Raw genomic sequence first — 20,300 nt, forward strand, 5'->3', positions numbered from 1 at the left:
GTGCCGGGTGGTGGTGGCGCACGCCTTTAATCCCAGCACTCGGGAGGCAGAGCAGGCGGATCTCTGTGAGTTCGAGGCCAGCCTGGTCTACCGAGTGAGTTCCAGGAAAGGCGCAAAGCTACACAGAGAAACCCTGTCTTGAAAAACAAACAAACAGAAAAATGCATGTCTGTGAACAGACCGCCCCAGGACAGTGCAGAAGCCCGGGCATGGCTGTCAAAGGTGAGTGGGGTTTTGCTCCACCCCTGACTTCTGTCCTTTAACAGTCGCTGTCCCTCTCTGAGACTCAGGACTCCTCGATAAATGGATTGGTGACTTTACTCACTGTACTTAAGGGTTGTCTTTCAGCAACCTCTACAGTCAACAATGCCCAGGGAAGCAGGACGACCCAGCAGGCCAGACCCACAGCAAAGCTTAAGGAGAAGAGGACAAGAGACAGTGAGGCTGTTACTGGATGCTTGGGAGGAGTCTGGGAAGACCTGGGCGGCTCTTGCTCCAAACAGCTAGAAAGGAGGTGTGAGCCCACAGAGGCACACAGGCCTGCTCCACACCTTCTCCAAGCCAGAGTCTCGCCCAGCTCTGGAACATCCAGGTTTGGCTCCCAGATATGCGGTTCTAGGGAATTTATCGTTGAACCTAAAGAAATCATCCCTCCCCTGTCCCATTACTGGGGAGCCCTGTGGCATTCTGTTATCTCTTGGCTAACCTATCCCATCGTGGCCACCCGAGAATTCTGTCCACTGTCCCTAGGTCCTTCCCCTCTCCCTGGAAGGACTCCCTCCCTGTATGTCTTCCTGGGGTTCAGCCTGAAGTCTGTGTTAGAGCAAACTGCTCCTGCTCCTGACTCCCAACCTGCCTTTTAGCTCCTGGAGGCTTAAGAGATGGTTGCAGTCCCTTCCAGGATGCAAGAGGTGCAGACTTCCTGCCCAAGTCGAGAGTCCAGACTTTGACTCCCTGGAGTTTGGGACACAAACTCCTACTTAGAGAAGCCACAGGAATGTTGCCAGCTGTCAGCAGGGCCCTGGAGTCAGCTCAGAGCAGACAGACTCAGGACTGGGAGCCCAGGCTGCCACAGGATCTATTGCTTTACCTCTCATAGGCTCGCTCATTGCCCTTAGCTCGGCTTGGGATTCAACGGGACTCAACACAAGCTGGCAATGGAGTTCAGGAATGGGCTGAGGTTCACTCACGGCACCACAGCAAGGACAGGAGGGGACCAGGAAACGAGAGGAAGAAATCAGCTGCAGTTGGGTGGGACGGAGTCTCCAGAACTTTCTGTCACCCAGCTGGTGTGTGGGTGTCACTCTGGGTGCTCTCCAAGGCCTCCTCCACAACCCAGAGCACAGCACCTCTGCACTGAGGACAGGCTGAAAAAGGTGTTCACGGCACCTCTGGAACTTCCGCTCTCCTTTCCTCTGGTTCATGCTTGTAAACTTGGAAGACTGCGACAAGAGATCAGCTGTGACCTTGAGGCTAGCCTGGTCTACACAATGACTTCCAAGTCAGCTTGGGTTAGAATAAGATCCTGTTTCAAGCAAGACTGGGTTCAGTCCCTTCAACAGTGGCCCAGAAATAAAAGGAAAGTTCAAAATACTGAACTGGCCCAATCTACCCCTGGCCTTTGGTGGAGTAGAGCCCTAGACCAAGAGCAGCCGAGTGGCTGCGTCCAGCTGGCCCAGTCACGACTCCAGGCTGAAAAGGTTGGCCAGCCCTTCCCCAGCCTCCAGCAGACTGGGCACCTGGGGACTTCTGTTATCTTTTTTTTTTTTTTGTTTGTAAGATTTTTATTTTTGGCCAGGTGTGGCGGCGGTGCATGCCCTTAATCGCAGCACTCAGGAGGCAGAGGCAGGAGGATCTCTGTGAGTTCAAGGCCAGCCTGGTCTACAGAGCAAGATCCAGGACAGGCAGGGCTACTCAGAGAAACCCTGTCTTGAAAACAAAACAAAACAAACAAAAAAAAAAACCAAAAACCCGAAACAAAACAAAAGTGTTGACACAAAGAGCCAGGGCTTCTGGAGTTAATTTGGAAGGACACATCTTTCCTGTCTTACCCTAGGCTCAGTGACAGACAGTGACTAGCCAAACCTGCTGTTCACAACCCCGCCCCCGCCCCCATGCCACCTTCATGCTTACAGCAACCTCAAATAAGTCAAGGCAGAGAGAACTCTTCCCATTTATCCATTTAAGACAGTTTCTACAAGTGGGACAGGAAGAACTAAGTCTTCTAAATCTATGAGTATGTGTTCATGTGTGAGGGTGAACATGCGTGCATGTATGCAGCCATGTGTGTGGAAGCCAGGTCCACATCCAGTGACTTCAGTTGCTCTTGACCCGGAACTCCTTACAGACCAGGTTGGCCTTGACCTCAGGTGTCTATCTCTGCCTTCCAAGTGCTGGCATTAGAGGTGTGCACTACCGCGGGATCTAAGCGCAGGGCCTCGTTGCTTGCCTCCCGAGCACTTCACCAATCAAGGCATCTCCCTAGGTCCATGGCTTCCTGATTTATGAGCAAGATAATAAGACCAAACTAGGGTAGTGAAGCATGCCAGTAATCCTAGTACTCTGGAGGCTGCAGGAGGACTGTGAGTTCCAGGCCAACCTAGGCTACACAATGAGTTTCAGGATAGCCTGGACTATATCATAAGAACCCATCTTAAAAAATAAAAATAGAGGGCTGGAGAGATGGCTCAGAGGTTAAGAGCACCGACTGTTCTTCCAGAGGTCCTGAGTTCAATTCCCAGCACCCACATGGCGGCTCACAACCATCTGTAATGAGATCTGGTGCCCTCTTCTGTGTACATAATAATAAATTAAATCTTAAAAAAATAAAAATAAAATAAAAATAGAAAATAATATATATATATATACTGAAGAACACATATAAATCAAGGATGATAGGCCTAGATATGAGGGAACCCTGATGATGTTCTGGGAAGCCACATCTCCACTCTCTTCCTGCCAGTCTCTAGCCCAGGACTGCAGAAGCAGGCTGCTGCCCAGGCCGGCTGCACTTGCATGTAGATCCCTGAGGACTACTAGTCAGGCAGATCTCTGTGAGTTCGAGGCCAGCCTGGTCTACAGAGTGAGAACAGGCATCAAAACTACACAGAAAAACCCTGTCTCAAAAAAACCAAAAAAAAAAAAAAAAAAAAAAAAAAAAAAAAAAAAGACTGGCCTAGATTAGGACAAACATATGCCTCTGTCTGTTTGGAGGCCCAAGTGCCAACTTTGCCCACAGCCACCTCTGCGCAAACATGGCACTCAGTGAACCCAGCTCACAAAAGTTCAACTGCAGCCCCTTTAGTTACTACAGCTCCATCTACTGCTTGTCACCAAAGGCTCTGGACTTCAGTTTCTTAGTCTGTAACAGATAAGGCCCCTTTCCTTCTATACGCTGCTGCTGCTGCTGCCGCCGCTGCCTCCTCCTCCTCCTCCTCCCCCCCCTGCCCCCAGCAGTCTCCAGGAGAAGAAAGCTTGAGGCTAGCAGACCTGAGGTTAACAGTCTTCTAACCGGACACTTAACTGCCACACCCAGGGGCCTGACCCAGGGCCAGATGGGTGGGGCTGAGTTACCAGCCAGCCGATGCTCTCTGACCCTTCTCACCATGGGGTCTCCTGCCTAGAGCCTTACACACACACACACACACACACACACACACACACACACACACATCACACACACACACACACACACTCACATCACACACACACACACTCACATCTCACACACACACACACACACACACACACACACACACACACACACACACACACACTCTCTCACATCCCTGGCAGACTCCAGTCTGTCTAAGGCCCCTGCTGGGCTCCGCCTGCACAAAAGCACTCTTGTGTTCTCTGCCCCCAGACTTGCCTGTTTTTTCAGCCTCTGGCAGGTTCCCTCAATTCTCAGGACTCTCCCCTCCGAAAGAGCTACAGCTCATCTGTGCTCACCCCAATCCAGACCGCCTGTTGAAGCCATCTCTCTTCCTGTAGCCCTGGACCCCTCATGTATGAGGAAACCCTAATGAACTAATTCATAAGATACCCCATGGCTTCAGAGTTTGAGGCTTCCAAGGTGAGCAGCTTTGCCCAAGGGTACTGTTAGGACTCCTGGTATGTCTAGGGCCTTCTTGCCAATCCCCATAACGACAGTCCAGAGGTCCTGAGCTTAAGCTAGACTTTGATTCCCAAAGATAAAAATAGAACAGGACAAAACTCCCTTGCAGTTGGGGAGTTCAGAAGAAGCCAGAAACCTGCTATGTGCAAGGCCTTGGGTTCCACCTAGCTGCTCTGATAAGCCAGATTCTGTCACCCATCTTCAATAAGCCCGTAAAAAGCTTGAAATTAAGATAGTGAAAAGCAGGAAAAGGAGATTTACTCAATGTAGGCACATTGTGAAAAGGGACAAAGGGCTCCAGGGACCCTCCAAGTCCATCTTCAGGTCCCCACATGAGGTTTAAGCTTCAACAGAAAGCAAGAGCTATTACGCACAACTAAGCAGACCTGACCCGGGGCGGTCCTGCTGCCAATGACCCGTCACTGTCTCCTCAAAGTGGTATGACAAGTTGCAAATCTTTTTCCAGGTTCAGCTGGCCCAGGCTTTAGGTGATTTTTTTTCTTTCCTAGCATAAGCTTCCTTGAAAGTTCTGATTTCTTGGGGGTGGGGGTTTAGGGGTCTGTTGCTAAATAGTCCCATAATCAAATGGAGGGACAGGTGTCTTTTTCATACATCCTCACACTTGCCAGGCAGGCTGCTAAGAGGTCTCACAGCTATCCTCTCCAATGACCCTGCCACAGTCACAACAGGGCAGGCAGGCAGGCAGGCAGGCAGATGAGTGGAAACGGAACCTTCCAGGCTCATCCTGCCTTGGGAGTCTACCTGTCCATAGCTATGTTCTCAAACAGGCACCTGGATCAGCACCACCTAGAAGTAACATACACATTTAAGCCTCTAGCTCCAATTTTTGATAAGTGGGATGGGGCCCGAGACTGGACATATCACTCCCAGTGTTGCTGATGTTCCCCGTCTTCCAGGCAGAATGAGACCCACCAACACTGAATGGCTAAATGATTCCCTGCCAAAGTAGCAAGGTTCTGAACTTGAAACCAGTGACCTCCGGGGTTCCAAACTCAGCTCCTCTTATAAGGTCTTGTCATCTTAACTATTTCTCAGCATTCCTGTGTGTCAGGCCCATTATCTACCTTCTCTCTAACTTATTTCCACTGCGCAAGAGGTCTCTGAAGCTGGCAAAAATGGGATTTGAACTCAGGCCTAACTATAAAGCCTGAGTGATTCTGCCTGAAGAATTGAAAGAGGAGGAAGAGGAAGAAGGGAGAGAAAGAAGAGGAAAAGGAGGCACTCGGGCTATCAGAACGACTTGGTAAGGAAGGGAAGGAGACTCAGAAGAAAAGAAAATCACTGAAGAGTGGCCAAGTTACACGTTATCTTCTTAGGATGTCCCAGTGCTCGCTTCTCGCTTTAGGACCCTAGATATCTGTTTAGGGAGAGCTATTTTCTAAACTAAGAAACAATGCTCTAACTGCTAATCTCGGCTAGAAGAAAACCTGCCCCTCCCAGACTACAGCAAAGGAACCAGGTCTCTGAAAGCTATCCAGTGTGGCAGGTCAGCCACAGCATAAGGGTTCTTATAGCTTAGGAGCCCAGCTCCTTCCCCTTTGGCCCTCAAATTCTCTTAGGCCTGGGCTCTCATGGGACTGGGAGCCTTTAACAAGGCCTTCATCCAGTATGCTCTTCACTGCCGTATCTCCACGACCACATCTAGTTCTCGGGATATCAGAGCCACAGAAAGGACTAAATGGGTCACCATATTTCCATTATGCGTGTAGGACTCATGGGAACCCTACCAGCTACCAAGATTCCCATGGCTATTCCCCCTGATGATGAGAGAGGGTCCTGTATGAGGCTGAAGAACCTGAACAACGAATCAAGAGGCTGGGAATTAATTTCTTTTTAAAATTACATTTATTTATCTGTGTGTGGGTAATGATAGTACCAAGGCAGGTATGGGGAAGCCAGTTTTCTGGGGTCTCAGGGATTAAACCTAGGTCATCACCCTAAAATTCCTTATATTTTATTTTTAATACATACTCTGCCATACACCCACTGCTGGGAAAGGGCAAAACCGTCTGGATAAATTTAATTATAAATTAGTATTTTTTAAAAATATTTACTATGTTGTTTATTTATTATGTTTACAGTGTTCTGCCTGCATGTATCCCTGCAGGCCAGAAGAGGACACCAGACCTCATTACAGATGGTTGTGAGCCACCATATGGTTGTTGGGAATTGAACTCACGACCTCTGGAAGAAAAGTCAGCGCTCTTAACCTCTGAGCCATCTCTCTAGCCCTAATATATATATATTTGGTTTTTCAAGGCAGGGTTTCTCTGTGTAGTCCTGGCTGTCCTGGAACTCACTCTGTAGATCAGGCTGACCTACATAGAGATCCGCCAGTCTCTGCCTCCTGAGTGCTGGGATTAAAGACGTGTGCCACCACCACTCTGCCATAAATTAGTACTTTTTTTGTATTATATGAAAGAGAGTCCAACTATGGGCCATATGTGTCCTGGGACATCATGAATGCAGCCCAGTGTATTTGTAGAGGACAGTCACACCTCAATGTTAGAAGGATGAGACACTGGATAGGGTAAATCAACATTGTGGCAATAAAGAACTAAACCTTGGACAAAGTGAAACCCATCTTACTTCAGAGAACTCCACTTTCCTGGCTCCTCAAATAGAAGAGGTCAGTGTGTGTTCTCTGGGGCTGCTCCAGGCAGTGGAAAGATGCAGTGCATGCTCAGATTGAACCCGGGCCAGCCAGGACCCAGACTGAACGACAGCAACAAGGGGAGGGTGCCCTTCTTCAGGATAAGGGAAGAAAGGCAGACCATAAAAGAAGCCCTGCCACACACTGCTAGGAACCGAGGAAATGGGGCAGGAAGTGAGGGAAGGCCGAAAGACACTGCATCTTTTCCCAAATGAGTCAAAACTTAGAAAGTGTAGGATCATTAGGATGAAGGATCAAAGGGACAAATTTAGCCCCTTTGAGCTGGTTTAACATGGCTGCTGCTTCACTCGTTCTTCAGGCATGTGGACAACATCCTGTCACTGCTGGGCTTGACCTGCACTCTACTTAGCTACTTGAAGGCAGTCACTGGGGGTGGAGGCAGAGGATAGCTTAGCTGTAGAGGGGCTTGCCTGGCGGTATGTAAGGTCTTGGGCTCCAGGCCTAGTGTTTGGGCCAGGGGAGGGGTACATACCAAATTTGCATTTCAAGAAAAAAATAGCTGTTTTAAAAGCTGGGATACCAAAGCCTCAGGAGCTAACTTTTTCTTCAGAACGCCATGTGTTAAGACCTGCCTACAAACTTCCTTTGGTTTGGAATGTTCTGCCTCCCTTTAAGATCACTTGATACTGAGGAAAGTGGGGCAGGACTACAGAGTACACAGGGTCTCAGAAATGTGTTCTCGGTGGCGGCACTTCACACATGTACAGAGCATCAGAGCCATGACTTGTTAAGAGCTCTCTGCCCTTCCTGACTCCCCGCCCCCGCTCTCAACTCTCCATCTGTAAGTATTTCTGGCTGGCCCTCTTGCCACATGTCAGTAACATTCCAAGCTGGCTACCACATGTGCGGGCCCTGGCCTCCAACCCCTCCTGCAGAGCGCTCTGCTGTTCCAAGGGCACAGCGGGGCCAGGCGGCTCCCATTTCAGCACCAGCTTTAGATGCTCACACATCTCAGAAATAAGACAAATTGAAAAAAACAAAACTCCAGAACAAAGTTCATACCTGAAAAACCTATATTCATTGAGTTTTTTTTTTTTTAATTCCCACTAGATGAATCCACTGAAGTGAGTTAGAAGAGTGTACACGCTCACAGACACACACACCAGCGCGCACACACCAAATTCAGACACTTGGGAGAGGTTGTTTTCTCCCCAAAGATCTGAGAGAGAGGGAAGCTCATGGGCTGACCACGTTAATAGCTCAGTTAACAAGAAATGTAGAGCATCCTGTGAGCACAGACTGTAGGGAGGAGCTGCCCAGCCCTGGAGCCTTCTGTCTACCTCTAGAAGCCGTTTCGACAGTTACTATATTCAGAGAAACCAGGAGGACTGCATGGACAGATGAACCTTTATTTAAAAAAATAGCACTTCAAATAAATTAAAAGGGACAACCGTCAAGTGTTCAAATTGTGAAGAAATATCTGAAAACCTAGAGAGCTTCCAGCTGCAGCCTTCTCACCCCATTCTTTGTCCGATGGCGAAGCCCACGCGTCTCCAAACTCCCACGCCATTTCTCCCTGAGGTGAGGGAGGCAATCGCCAGCGGAGAGCAGGCAGACGGAGGCAGCTGCATCTGACTGGAATGAACATTGCCGCCAAGTACTCGCTAATACCGGTTTCACTTTATGACCAAATGTAATCTTTCAAAAATAAAAACGGGGCGAGGGAAGCTGCATGTTTTGAAAACTGAAATTCTTTAGGGTAGAACACTAACTCTAGTGCCTTTAGTGGGCAAGAGCAACTTTTCCTCCCAAGTCAAACACCATCCCCAGCCGAGCCTTGTGCTGCAAGCTTTTCAGGAGATGTTACCTAAACTTTATTAAAAGAAAAGAGCAAGTTTAAATATAGACACTGGACTAGCCCAGTCTGTAGTTCAAGTCCACATTCTTCATCTGAAGCATTGCATCAGGGAACCCCCTGAGTCTGCATGTTTTCAAGTTCACAGTACATGGAACCAGTTTTTTCTTTTTAATTTTTCCTCACTCAGAGCAGTCACACACAGTGACCGTTGACGCCGGAACCTCGGGCGGGGCCTTCTCCTCTGAGGCCTGGCCAGAGCTGCCCAAGGCTTCTCCTCAATGAGAATCGATGCTGTCATGCTCTATGGATGGGAAAAAAGCAAGAAAATAAAAGCACCTGGTACAGGTTTCATGAGATCCATTCGGATTCACTGTGTTCCAAACCCACTGCTGATGCCATGTGTCCACTTTGTGTGCTGAAACAGTTTGTGGCCTTGGAGTTGGTCTCAATTCGAAGAACTGTTATTGGATGCCCCAGAGGTTGATGCAATAGCAGCTCCAGCAGGGCTACTTGTAGAGACTGACTTTCGGATGTGAGGCAACAAGTAGGGATCACAGGCCAGCTGCTGGACATCGATACGGTCCTCTTTTCGATAGGCCAAGCATCGCCGGATAAATGCCTGGAAAAGGAAGTTTCATACAAGAGACTGAAGGAGATAATCCTGTTACTCCAGTGGGAACCCCAGGGACCCAAACCACTGCTAGCCAGAGCAAAGCCACCCTCACAAAAGGTTTACAGCCTTCCCAAATCCATCAGGCAGAGCAGAGAAGACAAGGGCCAACAGTAGTACTGAGGTTTGCTGAGTATTAGACATGATTTGACTTAACCACACTATCAACACGGAAGCTCCCTTCCCAGCCAGTCAGAAGGCAGTGAAGTCATGTTTAGGAAACTCTTTTTTTGTTTTGTTTTTTCGAGACAGGGTTTCTCTGTGTGGCTTTGGAGCCTGTCCTGGATCTCGCTCTGTAGACCAGGCTGGCCTCTAACTCACAGAGATTCATCTGGCTCTGCTTCCTGAGTGCTGGGATTAAAGGTGTGCGCCAACACTGCCCAGCTAGGCAACTCTTATCAAAAGACTTTTAAGTCTTTTTTTCTTGATCAGAGAATTCAACTTATTCAAATTTTATAATGCAATTTATTTAAATGAAGTCAAGTTGTTTGTTTTTCTTGTATCCCATGCTGGTCTCAAATTCAGTACGTAGCCAAGGATGCCCCTGAATTTCTGATCCCCTTGCCTTCACATCTAGAGTACTGGGATTACATATGTGCACCCAACCACATTTGCTTTATAAAGTGCTAGAGATGGAACCCAGGGCTTTGTGTGTTCCACGCAAGCACTCTATCAACTTAGTTATATCCTCGGCCCCGATGAGTTAGTTTTAAAGTCTAAAACATCATATTTATCAAAAGTCTGTATTTCACAGTAAGCTGATAGTGATGTGTGGCAGGCTCACAGAAGACAACAACATCCCAGCCTGATGATGGGATGTTGACAGGACAGGCTGTGGAGCAAGGAGACCATGCATGGGAACTGTGTTCTTCACGCTCTATTCTGTTATGAACCTGAACCTAAAACTGCTTAACAAAGTAAAATCTGGCTGTGGATGGAACTTAGAGGTAGAGTGTTTTACCTATCAAGCAAATGGTCTGGCATTCAGACTTCAGCATAGATAAATAAAGGAGGCTTATTTACAGAAAAATCCTAAACATGAAACAAGTGATTTTCTTTTTCTGTGTTTAGTTAACAAAATATAAAGGTAGAAGGGCAATTCTGACTTTTCAAAATTGAAGACACAGGTATCTGCTTGATTAAAGTATTTGGAAGCTAAGAGACATTCAGAGGAATGAACATGGAACTCCTAGATTTGAAAATGAGCCTTTCCTAGTGAAATACACAAACTAGAGTTTTAACAGGTTCTCACAGATTGCAACCTGATCATATAAATGTGTTGTGATATCTCCACGCAGCTGCCAGAGTAGGCTCTTAAAACTGGACCCACAGTTGCCGTGACCACACCGTTTGCCTGCTTCTCAGCCATTTCCCATTGGCTCTGCACTTCTACAATTCTCTTTACTTCTCTGTAGAACACACTTCCCTCAAATCTACCCACGGCTCCGACTTACACATCATTCAAGATACTGATCAAATAGCAGTTCATCATGGAGGCCTACCGCAACCATGCCAATCAAAAATGGAGACGGGGCTCTCACCTTTCTACCTTAGTACTTCTACATCATTTCTCCTGTGTAGGTCTTAGCTCCCCAGACAGACCACACTTCCTGGGGGCAGTAACACTCATACACATAAAATAAATCTAAAAAAATGTTAAAAAAATTTGTTTTCTCCCACCAAGTATGAGGGATGAGAGTGGTGACTCACACCTGTAATCTCGTCACTTAGGAAGCTGACACAGGAGAATCACTGTGATTTCAAAGCCTGCAAAGGCTACACAGTGAGCTCTAGGCCAGTCTGGACTACATAACAAGATCCTACCTCAAGAAACAAAACCTAACAAACAAAAAAAGTCCTGGGACCAGCTGGGGTTTTAACTGTGCTTCAAGATGCAATTTCCTAATCAACTTTGAAAAACAGGCTCAAGCTCACTGCAATGCCCACACTATTCCACTATTGCACACCACTAGGTCTAACTCTACACAGTCTACCTGTCCTTCCCTGTTCTGTGCCATATAGCCATTGTGAAGTACTATCTGCCTGTGAACATTCCTTTTCCTGAACTTGGGGGTGGGGTGGGCAGACTATAAGCAATACTCTCTACCCACTGTTCTTAAACACAGAATAGCAATTTGTCCCCATCCTGCTGCTTACTAATGGCTGAATTTCATATTAAATAATTCAGTTCCTATCACCCAAAGAAATGACACAGGAAGCCAGCCATTTCTGCTGGCCAACGAATCAAACTTACCTTTGCTTCAGGTGTGACTACTGGCTTTGGTGGGAACTGTACTTCAGTAGCTTTAAGAATAGTATTCTCTTGTAAAATATCTTGCTGGGACTGGTTATGGCCAAAAGGCTGTCATATAAAAACAAAATAAACAAATGTTGGCCTCTGGTTATACACTTCAGTACCACAGAAGTCTCCAAGCTCTGGGGATGCCCTTCTTTAATTCTTACCTCTGACCTTCTCTTTTTTTTTTTTTTTTTTTTTTTTTTGGTTTTTCGAGACAGGGTTTCTCTGTGTAGCTTTGCGCCTTTCCTGGAACTCACTTGGTAGCCCAGGCTGGCCTCGAACTCACAGAGATCCACCTGGCTCTGCCTCCCGAGTGCTGGGATTAAAGGCATGCGCCACCACCGCCCGGCTCTGACCTTCTCAATGGGGAAGGGCCAAAGCTTACGGACCAGGTCAAGGCAGAAGACAGAACTAGCAGCAGCTTCTCCTATCCCTAGCTTTGCTCACAGCAAAGAAAGACTCAGAACAGAAATGAGCAGCTTCTTGAGCTCTGAGTCACACCCTAGGTGACTACACAGATCTATGTGCCACTAGCCAAGCCAAGATGTCCACAAAAAACCAAAAACCAAACCAAACCAAACCAAAAACGGATGGAAAAACAAACCAAGGGAAGCTAGAGAGATGGCTCAGCAACTGAGAACACTGGCCGTTTGGTTCCCAGCACCCACGTGGAGGTTCACAACCACCTGTAACTCCAGCCTCGGGGTATCCAATGCCCTCTTCTCAACTCAGAAAGTGCACGTATTTACATGCAGGAAAAACTCTCATACACATAAAGTAAATAAATCTAAAAAAAAATGTTAAAGAAAATTTTTTTTCTCACACTAAGTATGAGGGATGGGATTACACCGGTAATCAACCTCATCACTTAGCAAGCTGACACAGGAGAATCACTGTGATTTCAAAGCCTGCAAAGGCTACACAGTGAGCTCTAGGCCAGTCTGGACTACATAACAAGATCCTACCTCAAGAAACAAAACCTAACAAACAAACAAAAAGTGCTACTGTGCTTCAAGTTGCAATTTCCTAATCAACTTTGAAAAACAGGCTCAAGCTCACTGCAATGCCCACACCATTAACAACAACTCAACCTTACTAGACAGTACACACAATGACTAAGCTCCACTAGTTCTGCATAGCTCTGTGTTGGGAGAGGCTGGATAAAGAAAGACCAAGAGGTTAAAGAGGAAGGCGTTGTCTGTGTTAAGAGCTTGGTCTGGGAATCTAATCAAAATATTAAGAGTTCACAGGAGCTGCCAAACTCCCATCTGCTTTATGCCTGTTCAGCCTAACTGAATACCAAAACATACTGAAGGCTGCAGGAGGATGTGACTATACAACTGGACCCTAATATGTGTTTGTATAAATACACATGTGTGGGTATAGAACAGATATGCTCCCAAGGGAAAACACTGTCATTGCTTGCTTTTATGATATAGCACCTCTATCAGAAACAACAGACAGGAAATATTGTTGGGGGTGTGGGCAATGGAACACAGGGCTTTGTACATGTAAGCTAAGTACTGTGCCTTTGAACTACATCCTTGGTTTTCTTGATAGGTTTTTACTATATAGTTCTGGTTTCCCATGAACTCCTTGGATTTTCCTGCCTCAGACTCCTAAATACTGGAATGAACTACCATACTTGGCCAAGGGATACTTGCTGATATCACCTTCTCAGCACACATACATACACACAAGGGGGGGTGGGGGAGGTTGGCTCAGCAGCTAAGAGCACTTGCTACTCTTGTAGAAAACCCCAGTTTGGTTCCCAATGGTCAATCAACTCACAACCTCACAACTTGTAAATCTAGCACCAGGGTTTCTGTGCTAGTGAGCTGTGTCAACTTACACAAGCTGGAATCATCTGGAACCTTAATTAAGGAATTGCCTCCATCAGACTGCCTGTAGACAAGTCAGCGGGGCATCTTCCTGACTCAAGATGGTGAGGAAGGGCCCAGCCTACTGTGGGCAGTGTCACTCTGGGCAGGTGGTCCTGGCTGATATCATGAACAAGCAGGCTGAGCAAGTCATGAGGAGCAAACCAGTAAGCAGCACTCCTCCATGGTTCCTGCCCTGACTTCTCTCAATGGTGGACTGTGATCCAGTTTTACATAATCCAAATAACACCCCTGTGGTGGTAATCTAATTGTACTGAATTATTATTTTGATTGTATGTTAATAAATAAAGTTGTCTGGGGGTCAGAGCTATTAGAGCCATAGCAAGAGTGTGGCGGTGGTGGCACACGCCTTTAATCCCATAAGATCTCTGTGTGTTCAGGGATATAGCCAGCATTGGAGACATATGCCTTTAAGACCTAGGGGGCTGTACATTCAGACAGTGACGAGGCAGTCATGTGTTTGGGTTTACAACCAATGAGAGGCAGAACAACATACTATAAAAAAACGAACCGACAGGAAGTAGGTCTCTTCGAGAAGCTGGGACAGCAGGAGGAAGGGTGAGTGAGATTTTAGCTCTTAGCTCTGACCTCTCGGCTTTCTCTTTTACATTGTTTCTGTGTTTCTTATTTAATAAGACGGTTGGTTACATCTACACACCCCCATGTTGCTGTTTTGTGGTGGGTGCTTGTTTGTCATGGTGTTTATCACAGTAACAGAAAGCAAACGAGACACTAGCTGACACCCTTGTCCAGTCTCCATGGGCAAACACACTCATGTCCTCAGACACACAAACATAAGTAATAAAATACATCTTTGCCAGGTATGGTGACTCACTCCTTTAATCTCAGTGCTCACTCAGGAAGCAGAGGTAGGACAATCTCTGTGAATTTGAGGCCAGCTCAATCTAAACATAGAGAGCTCCAAATCAGCCAGGGCTAGAGTGAGACTCAGTCTCAACAAAACAAAACTAAACTAACAAGTCAGATATAGCAGCATACACCTGTAATCCCAGCACAGGGGAGACCGAGACAACAGAATGCAGGGACTTGCTGGCCAGCTAGTCTAGCTGAGTCAGGTTCAGTGAGAGACCTTGTCTCAACAAATAAGATGGAGGATAAATAAGGACTAACCTGAGGCAAACTTCTAGGTTTCACAGCATGCACAAGTGCATGGTATATTTTTATTAACAACAGCTTTATCTAATGAGGTGGTTAAAAATAAAATCTAGGGATTCTTCAAGGTTCAGATCTGATTAGAACCTTGAGAATGGTTCTTGGGCAGGTTGTTCACGTTACTAAATGATTTCAAGACAAATGTTGATATAATCTCAGCATTCAAGAAGCTGGGACAGGGGGCTTGCCTTGAGTCTGAGGTCAGTCTGGACTATATAGTAACAGGCCAACCACAGCTACAAAGCAAGACCTTTAAAACAAACAAACAAACAAACAAACAAACAAACCACCCTGTTTCACATTGAATTCACACACGTATCAGAATCAACACATCTTATATTTGAGAGTAAAACACGCATGTCTCTGATTCCTTAGGAGAATTCAGTAGATGCCCTCCAGCCTGGAATTTGTAGCTATCCATGAAGCATTTACTGAGAAACCTTTATTTTCTTTAAATCAGTACTTTCAGGATCCCAATGATTAACTGCAAAGCAGAATCCAGACTGAGGCAGTGGACGTGGCCCCAGGCTGCTATATGCATCCCTTCCTCCTCACCTTCCTCCCATAAAGACACTGGTAGAAGATCACACCCACTGACCAGACGTCAACTTTATTTGAGATCTTTGGTGGCTCTTTCCCAACCACAAAACACTCTGGTGGCAAATACCTAGGAGAAAACAGAAATAACAACACTCAGAAAAATGAATATATAACTCTAAGTATATACAAAAAGAAAAAATAAAGGACCTTGTTAAAAATACAACTCAGCCGGGCATGGCGGCGCAGACCTTTAATTAAGGCGTAGGTAGAGAGGGGCACAGATAGATGGCTCTCTGCAAGAAGTGACTACTAGAACAGTCGGAGATAAGCAGAGAGACCTCGTCTCTCAAACAAACAAACAAACAAACAAACAAACGTGTGTGTATAAAATGTACATATATATGTGCACACACACATATGCCAAATGCTCAATTTCAACCATCAGCTTAGAAACATATACAAGTAAACAAAAGGACACTTGAACTTACAGAGGTGACAATCTCTTCATGTGGCACTAAGGCGTTTTATTTCTCGGCTTATGGAGATGTCATTATTCTCTCTAGTTTCACTTAGTTCACCCCCAGCCTCCTTTCTCAGGCTTGTGCTGACTCCAAGTGTCATTCACGATTTTGTTGTTGCAGTATTTTGTAGTGATGGTGACAACTGGGATGGTCACACCAATGGTCTCATGCATGGAATTAAATGTTCTACCACGGAGCTATCCACTCAGCCTACAATATTCAGACTTAACTAAAATCAATTTTTTGGGGAGTGCTGAAGACTGAATCAGAGCTTTCAATTAGCTGCATTTCCAGCCCCTAAAATTAATGAATGTTTTAAAGTCCAAATGAATTCAGGATCTGAGGACAGATTCTTTTGGAAACCTCTACCAGAAATAATTCCAATGTAAAATCCAGAGTGACATTAAAGTCCAAGTTAACAGAAAAAGTTTTATTTTTCTACATTAAGGTTGAGATAGCTTGCTGAAAGGCTAACAATTAGTATAGCAAAAGCCACACAAAGACATTCAGCTAAATTCCTTCTCTCCCCATCACGGGTCTCTGAATAACCTAGGGGACGGTGGACAAAAAATTATATGGTGTGGAAGGAAAGAACCTCTGAGCATTTAGGAAACCAAATAAATACGCCTGGAATTGTAGCCACAGCTCAGCTGGAAGGCAGAATTCTGAAGACATTAGAGCAGTGGTTCTCAACCTTCTTAATGCTGCGGCCCTTTAATCCAGTTCTCTTGTGCTGACCCCAACCATAAACTACTTTCATTGCCACTTCATACATGTACTTTTGCTACTGTTACGAACTGTAATGTAAACATCTGTGTTTTCCAATGGTCCTGACCCTGTGAAAGGGCTGTTGGACTCCCAAAGGGTCACGACCTTCAGGTTGAGAACCCCTGCAGACTCAGGCCAGCCAAGTCCAACCTACAGAAAAGTCTTTATCTGGGCGCCTGCCGCGTTTCTCGTATAAAAACCTAAACTTAAATCCTTCTTTGCTCATCTACCATCTCTGTCAAGCTTGTTTACTTCCATATTTTCTCATCTTTTTCATAGCAGACATCTGGATGATTATGACAACCTAGAACCAGATTATTTTATGATGAATACCTATAGCTAAGACATATACTGAAAGTATAGATTGGTGGCAGTGGGTTTGTGGGTTGGATTTCCATTGTCAAAGCAAAACACAAAACAAAATAAACTATGCTAAAAATTGAAATACACTAAATTCACTATGAAGGAAAATGGGGGGAGTGGGGAGGAAAAATAAAAATGTAAGCAGAAGAATAAAATTATGAGAACAGCTCTTCCAAGCAGCACTCACTGGACCCTTGATTTCACAATTGCTGGTTCTTTAATACACATCAACTTAAATATGGCTTTGCATAAATAACAAATATAACTTTGATTCTAAAAATGACCACTAAAATGTATTCATAATTTTTTTCTGAGGAGGTGGCAGGGAAGAACAGGGGCGGTGAACTCATCCAAAAGGCAGAGTGGCAAATTTAAGATTTTTAAGAATGTAGCCAGGTAGTGGTGGTGCTTGCCTTTAATCCCAGCAGAGGCAGGCAGATCTCTGAGTTTGAAGCCAGCGTGGTCTACAAGACAGCCAGGGCTACACAGAGAAACCCTGTCTTGAGAAACAAACAAACACACAAATAAAATTAGAATGTAATGTACAAGGTACTTCAACCTGACAGTACATGTTTGGTAAATCAACTTGTAAAATTCAGTTTCTCGAGCTATAAATGAAGAAATAAACTAGTTTTTCCATACAAACAATACTGAAAATAGTAACTATTCTTATTTCCTAAGAAGAGCTTTGGGAGAGATTATAGAAACCAGGCCTATGATAATAAACTATGCTAAAACACGGCTGCATTTTTATCACAATAAAAGTCCTCATACAGAAGAAATGAAGCTCAGGAACAATGTTCAAAGCATAATCTGAGCTCACTTACCTCTTGTCTGCTTTTGGTTTTGTTTGTTTGGGGACAGAGTCTCACTTTGAAGGACAGCTGCCCTTGGACTCATTATGTAACACTTGCTTCAAGTCTCCTGCCTCAGCCTTCTGAGGGTTGCAATTAAAGGAATGTACCCCCATGCCCTCCTCATTTACCTTACCTATGTTCAGGAGTTTGTGTATGGTGTAGGCACGGGCCTATGTAGGTATCCACACCTGTGCACATAAGGAGACTCTCAGGTGCCCTGCTCTATCGCTTCCTCTTCCTACCCCTGCTTTTGTGGAGACATGGTTTCACTGTGTAGCCTTACCTGACCTGGAACTGGCTATCTGGACTGGGCTGGCATCAAACTCACTGGTTCTGCTTAAGGGCTGGGATTCAAGACATGTGCCAGCATGCCTGGCTATCCCATATTCCTCTGTGACAGGATCTTTCCCTGAACCCGGAGCTAGGTGCTAGTAATTCCCATCTCTGCCCCCCACAGTGCTGAGGACTGCAGACACGTGTGAGCATGCTTTGCTTTATTTTTTGTGGGTACTGAAATCCTAACTCAGGTCCTCATGCTTTCACTGAAAGCAGTCTGCACCACTAAGCCATCTCTCAAGCCCTCAGCTCATTTATCTTAATCAATGTACAATTCTTAAGCTTTTATTTCTTTATTTTGGTGGGTTTTTGTTTGTTTGGTTTGTTTGTTTTGAGACAGGGTCTTTCTACATAGCCCTGGCTGTCCTGAAACTCATTATGTAGACCAGGCTGGCCTCAAACTCTTAGAAGTCCATCTACCTCTGCCTCCTGAGTGCTGGGATTAAAGGTGTGTGCTACCACGGCCAGCTCCTATTTTCATTGGAAAATACTCAATTAAATTAATACTATAATTAAAGTAGAAGGAACACTCAAACAACCAAGTAACCACACTTTCATTGGCCATCACACGGCTAATCTTTGCTCATATACATAGCTTTCTACATCATCTAATAAGCTACTTTGGGGTAAAGATTATGATTTTTTTTTTTCCCCCGAGACAGGGTTTCTCTGTGTAGCTTTGCGCCTTTCCTGGAGCTCACTTGATAGCCCAGGCTGGCCTCGAACTCACAGAGATCCACCTGGCTCTGCCTCCCGAGTGCTGGGATTAAAGGCGTGCGCCACCACCGCCCGGCCAAGATTATGATTTTTAATTGCTGAATTTCTATAGATTGGCAAAAACAGTACTAGGTAGCAATGAAATAACGATAGCATCATCTTCATTGTTTTGTTTTCTTGATTTTTGAGACAGAGTCTCAGGGTCTCACTATTAGCCTGGATAACCTAGAACTTGTTATGTAAAACAATCTGACTAATTATATTCATGGAGATCTACCTGCTTCTGCCTCCCAGTGCTGGGATTAAAGTGTGCACTCTTACACCTTGCATATTTTATTATTTTTTAATAGCTATTTTAAATGTAAGGGAGAGAGAGTGAGTGTGGGACACAGACTGACTACACTTTTTAAAAAGAACAAACTAATAAGCACAAAACTCAAGCACAAGTGCCAATGAACTCTGCTGTGGCATAATCCTTCTGTACATTGTGATTATTGAATATCAAATTCTGAAAATTATGCTGTGATTGGTTTAATAAAGAAGCTGACTGGGCAGGAGAACCAGACTAGAATTCTGGGAAGAAGGGCAGAGTCTAGAGTTGCCAGCCAGACACAGAGGGAGCAGGAGATGAACGTGCTATGCTAAGAAAGGTACTGTAATGTGACAGAGTGTAAATAAGGAATATGGAATAACTTAAAATGTGACAGCTAGTTAGTAACAAGCCTGGGCTATTGGCTGAGCAGTTATAATTAATATTAAGATTCTGAATGGTTTGAGAGCGGCTGCCAGCACAGGGAAACTTCTGCCAACAGACCTCTTACCCCAAACCACCAACTGTATGCATTTTTTGTGTCACTTAGCGACAGGGAGACTAACCCACAATAGCCACCATAGTGAGTAAACACTATAAATGTAACTTCTATTTTAAACCTAGAAATTCAAAGTTTTAATTTAGGGCTCGACTCTTGACTATAGGTACCATTTCCACAAGCACAAAGAGCAACAGAAAGCAGCTCACTGCCCACCTAACAATCAGCAGGCTCAGCTAAGCAGAACAGGGTTCACTCCACATGTTCTGAATGGCATGCCTCTTTCATCTGCTTCCTCATAGGGCCCCTCATTCCTAGACAGAATTCAAACCAGGGCCTTCTGAGGCTGGGGTACATCGGCATGTTACCTACCTATCCTATGGAGGCTTCTTTAGGTTAATTACTTAAAGCAGGATGTGGCTTTAGGTGACCACCTCAGAAGGGGATAAAACTATAAAATCATAATTATAAAGTTACATGCCCCAGGCACAGGCATGCTTTATGCTTCTCACTGGGAAAGTAATAGTGAAAAGCCAGTAGCAGGCAGGAGCACTCACAGAGCTATGAAGCAGAGCTAGCTGGAGAAAGCTGAAGAAGGGTGACAGAGTACAGTAGGAAGAAACAGCCTCCAAATCTTTAGGACATGGCTAACAGACATGTACAATTCTGCTAAACTGTGCTCACTTTTTCTTTTTCTTTGATTTTATTTTCGAGACAGGGTTTCTCTATGAAACAG

General features: G+C 45.3%; 1 protein-coding gene across 8 annotated transcripts in view; it reads right to left on the reverse strand.

The window, feature by feature from the left end:
* Positions 1-8,141: 8,141 nt before the first annotated feature.
* Tlk2 (tousled like kinase 2) overlaps positions 8,142-20,300 on the reverse strand; it is a 114,035-nt gene continuing 101,876 nt past the window's right edge. For 7 of the 8 annotated variants that reach the window (XM_028865141.2, XM_028865144.2, XM_028865140.2 and 4 more), the window contains 3 exons: positions 15,209-15,320; positions 11,535-11,642; positions 8,142-9,229 (listed from right to left, as the gene is read on the reverse strand). In XM_028865141.2, the coding sequence (XP_028720974.1) occupies positions 9,056-9,229; positions 11,535-11,642; positions 15,209-15,320 (394 nt within the window). In that variant the 3' untranslated portion in view covers positions 8,142-9,055. Of the gene's footprint in view, positions 9,230-11,534; positions 11,643-15,169; positions 15,321-20,300 lie in introns of those variants that run through there. The other variant, XM_037201030.1, reaches the window with a different exon arrangement.

This window comes from Peromyscus leucopus, chromosome 8b (assembly GCF_004664715.2).
Source record: "Peromyscus leucopus breed LL Stock chromosome 8b, UCI_PerLeu_2.1, whole genome shotgun sequence".
Lineage (NCBI taxonomy): Eukaryota > Metazoa > Chordata > Mammalia > Rodentia > Cricetidae > Peromyscus > Peromyscus leucopus.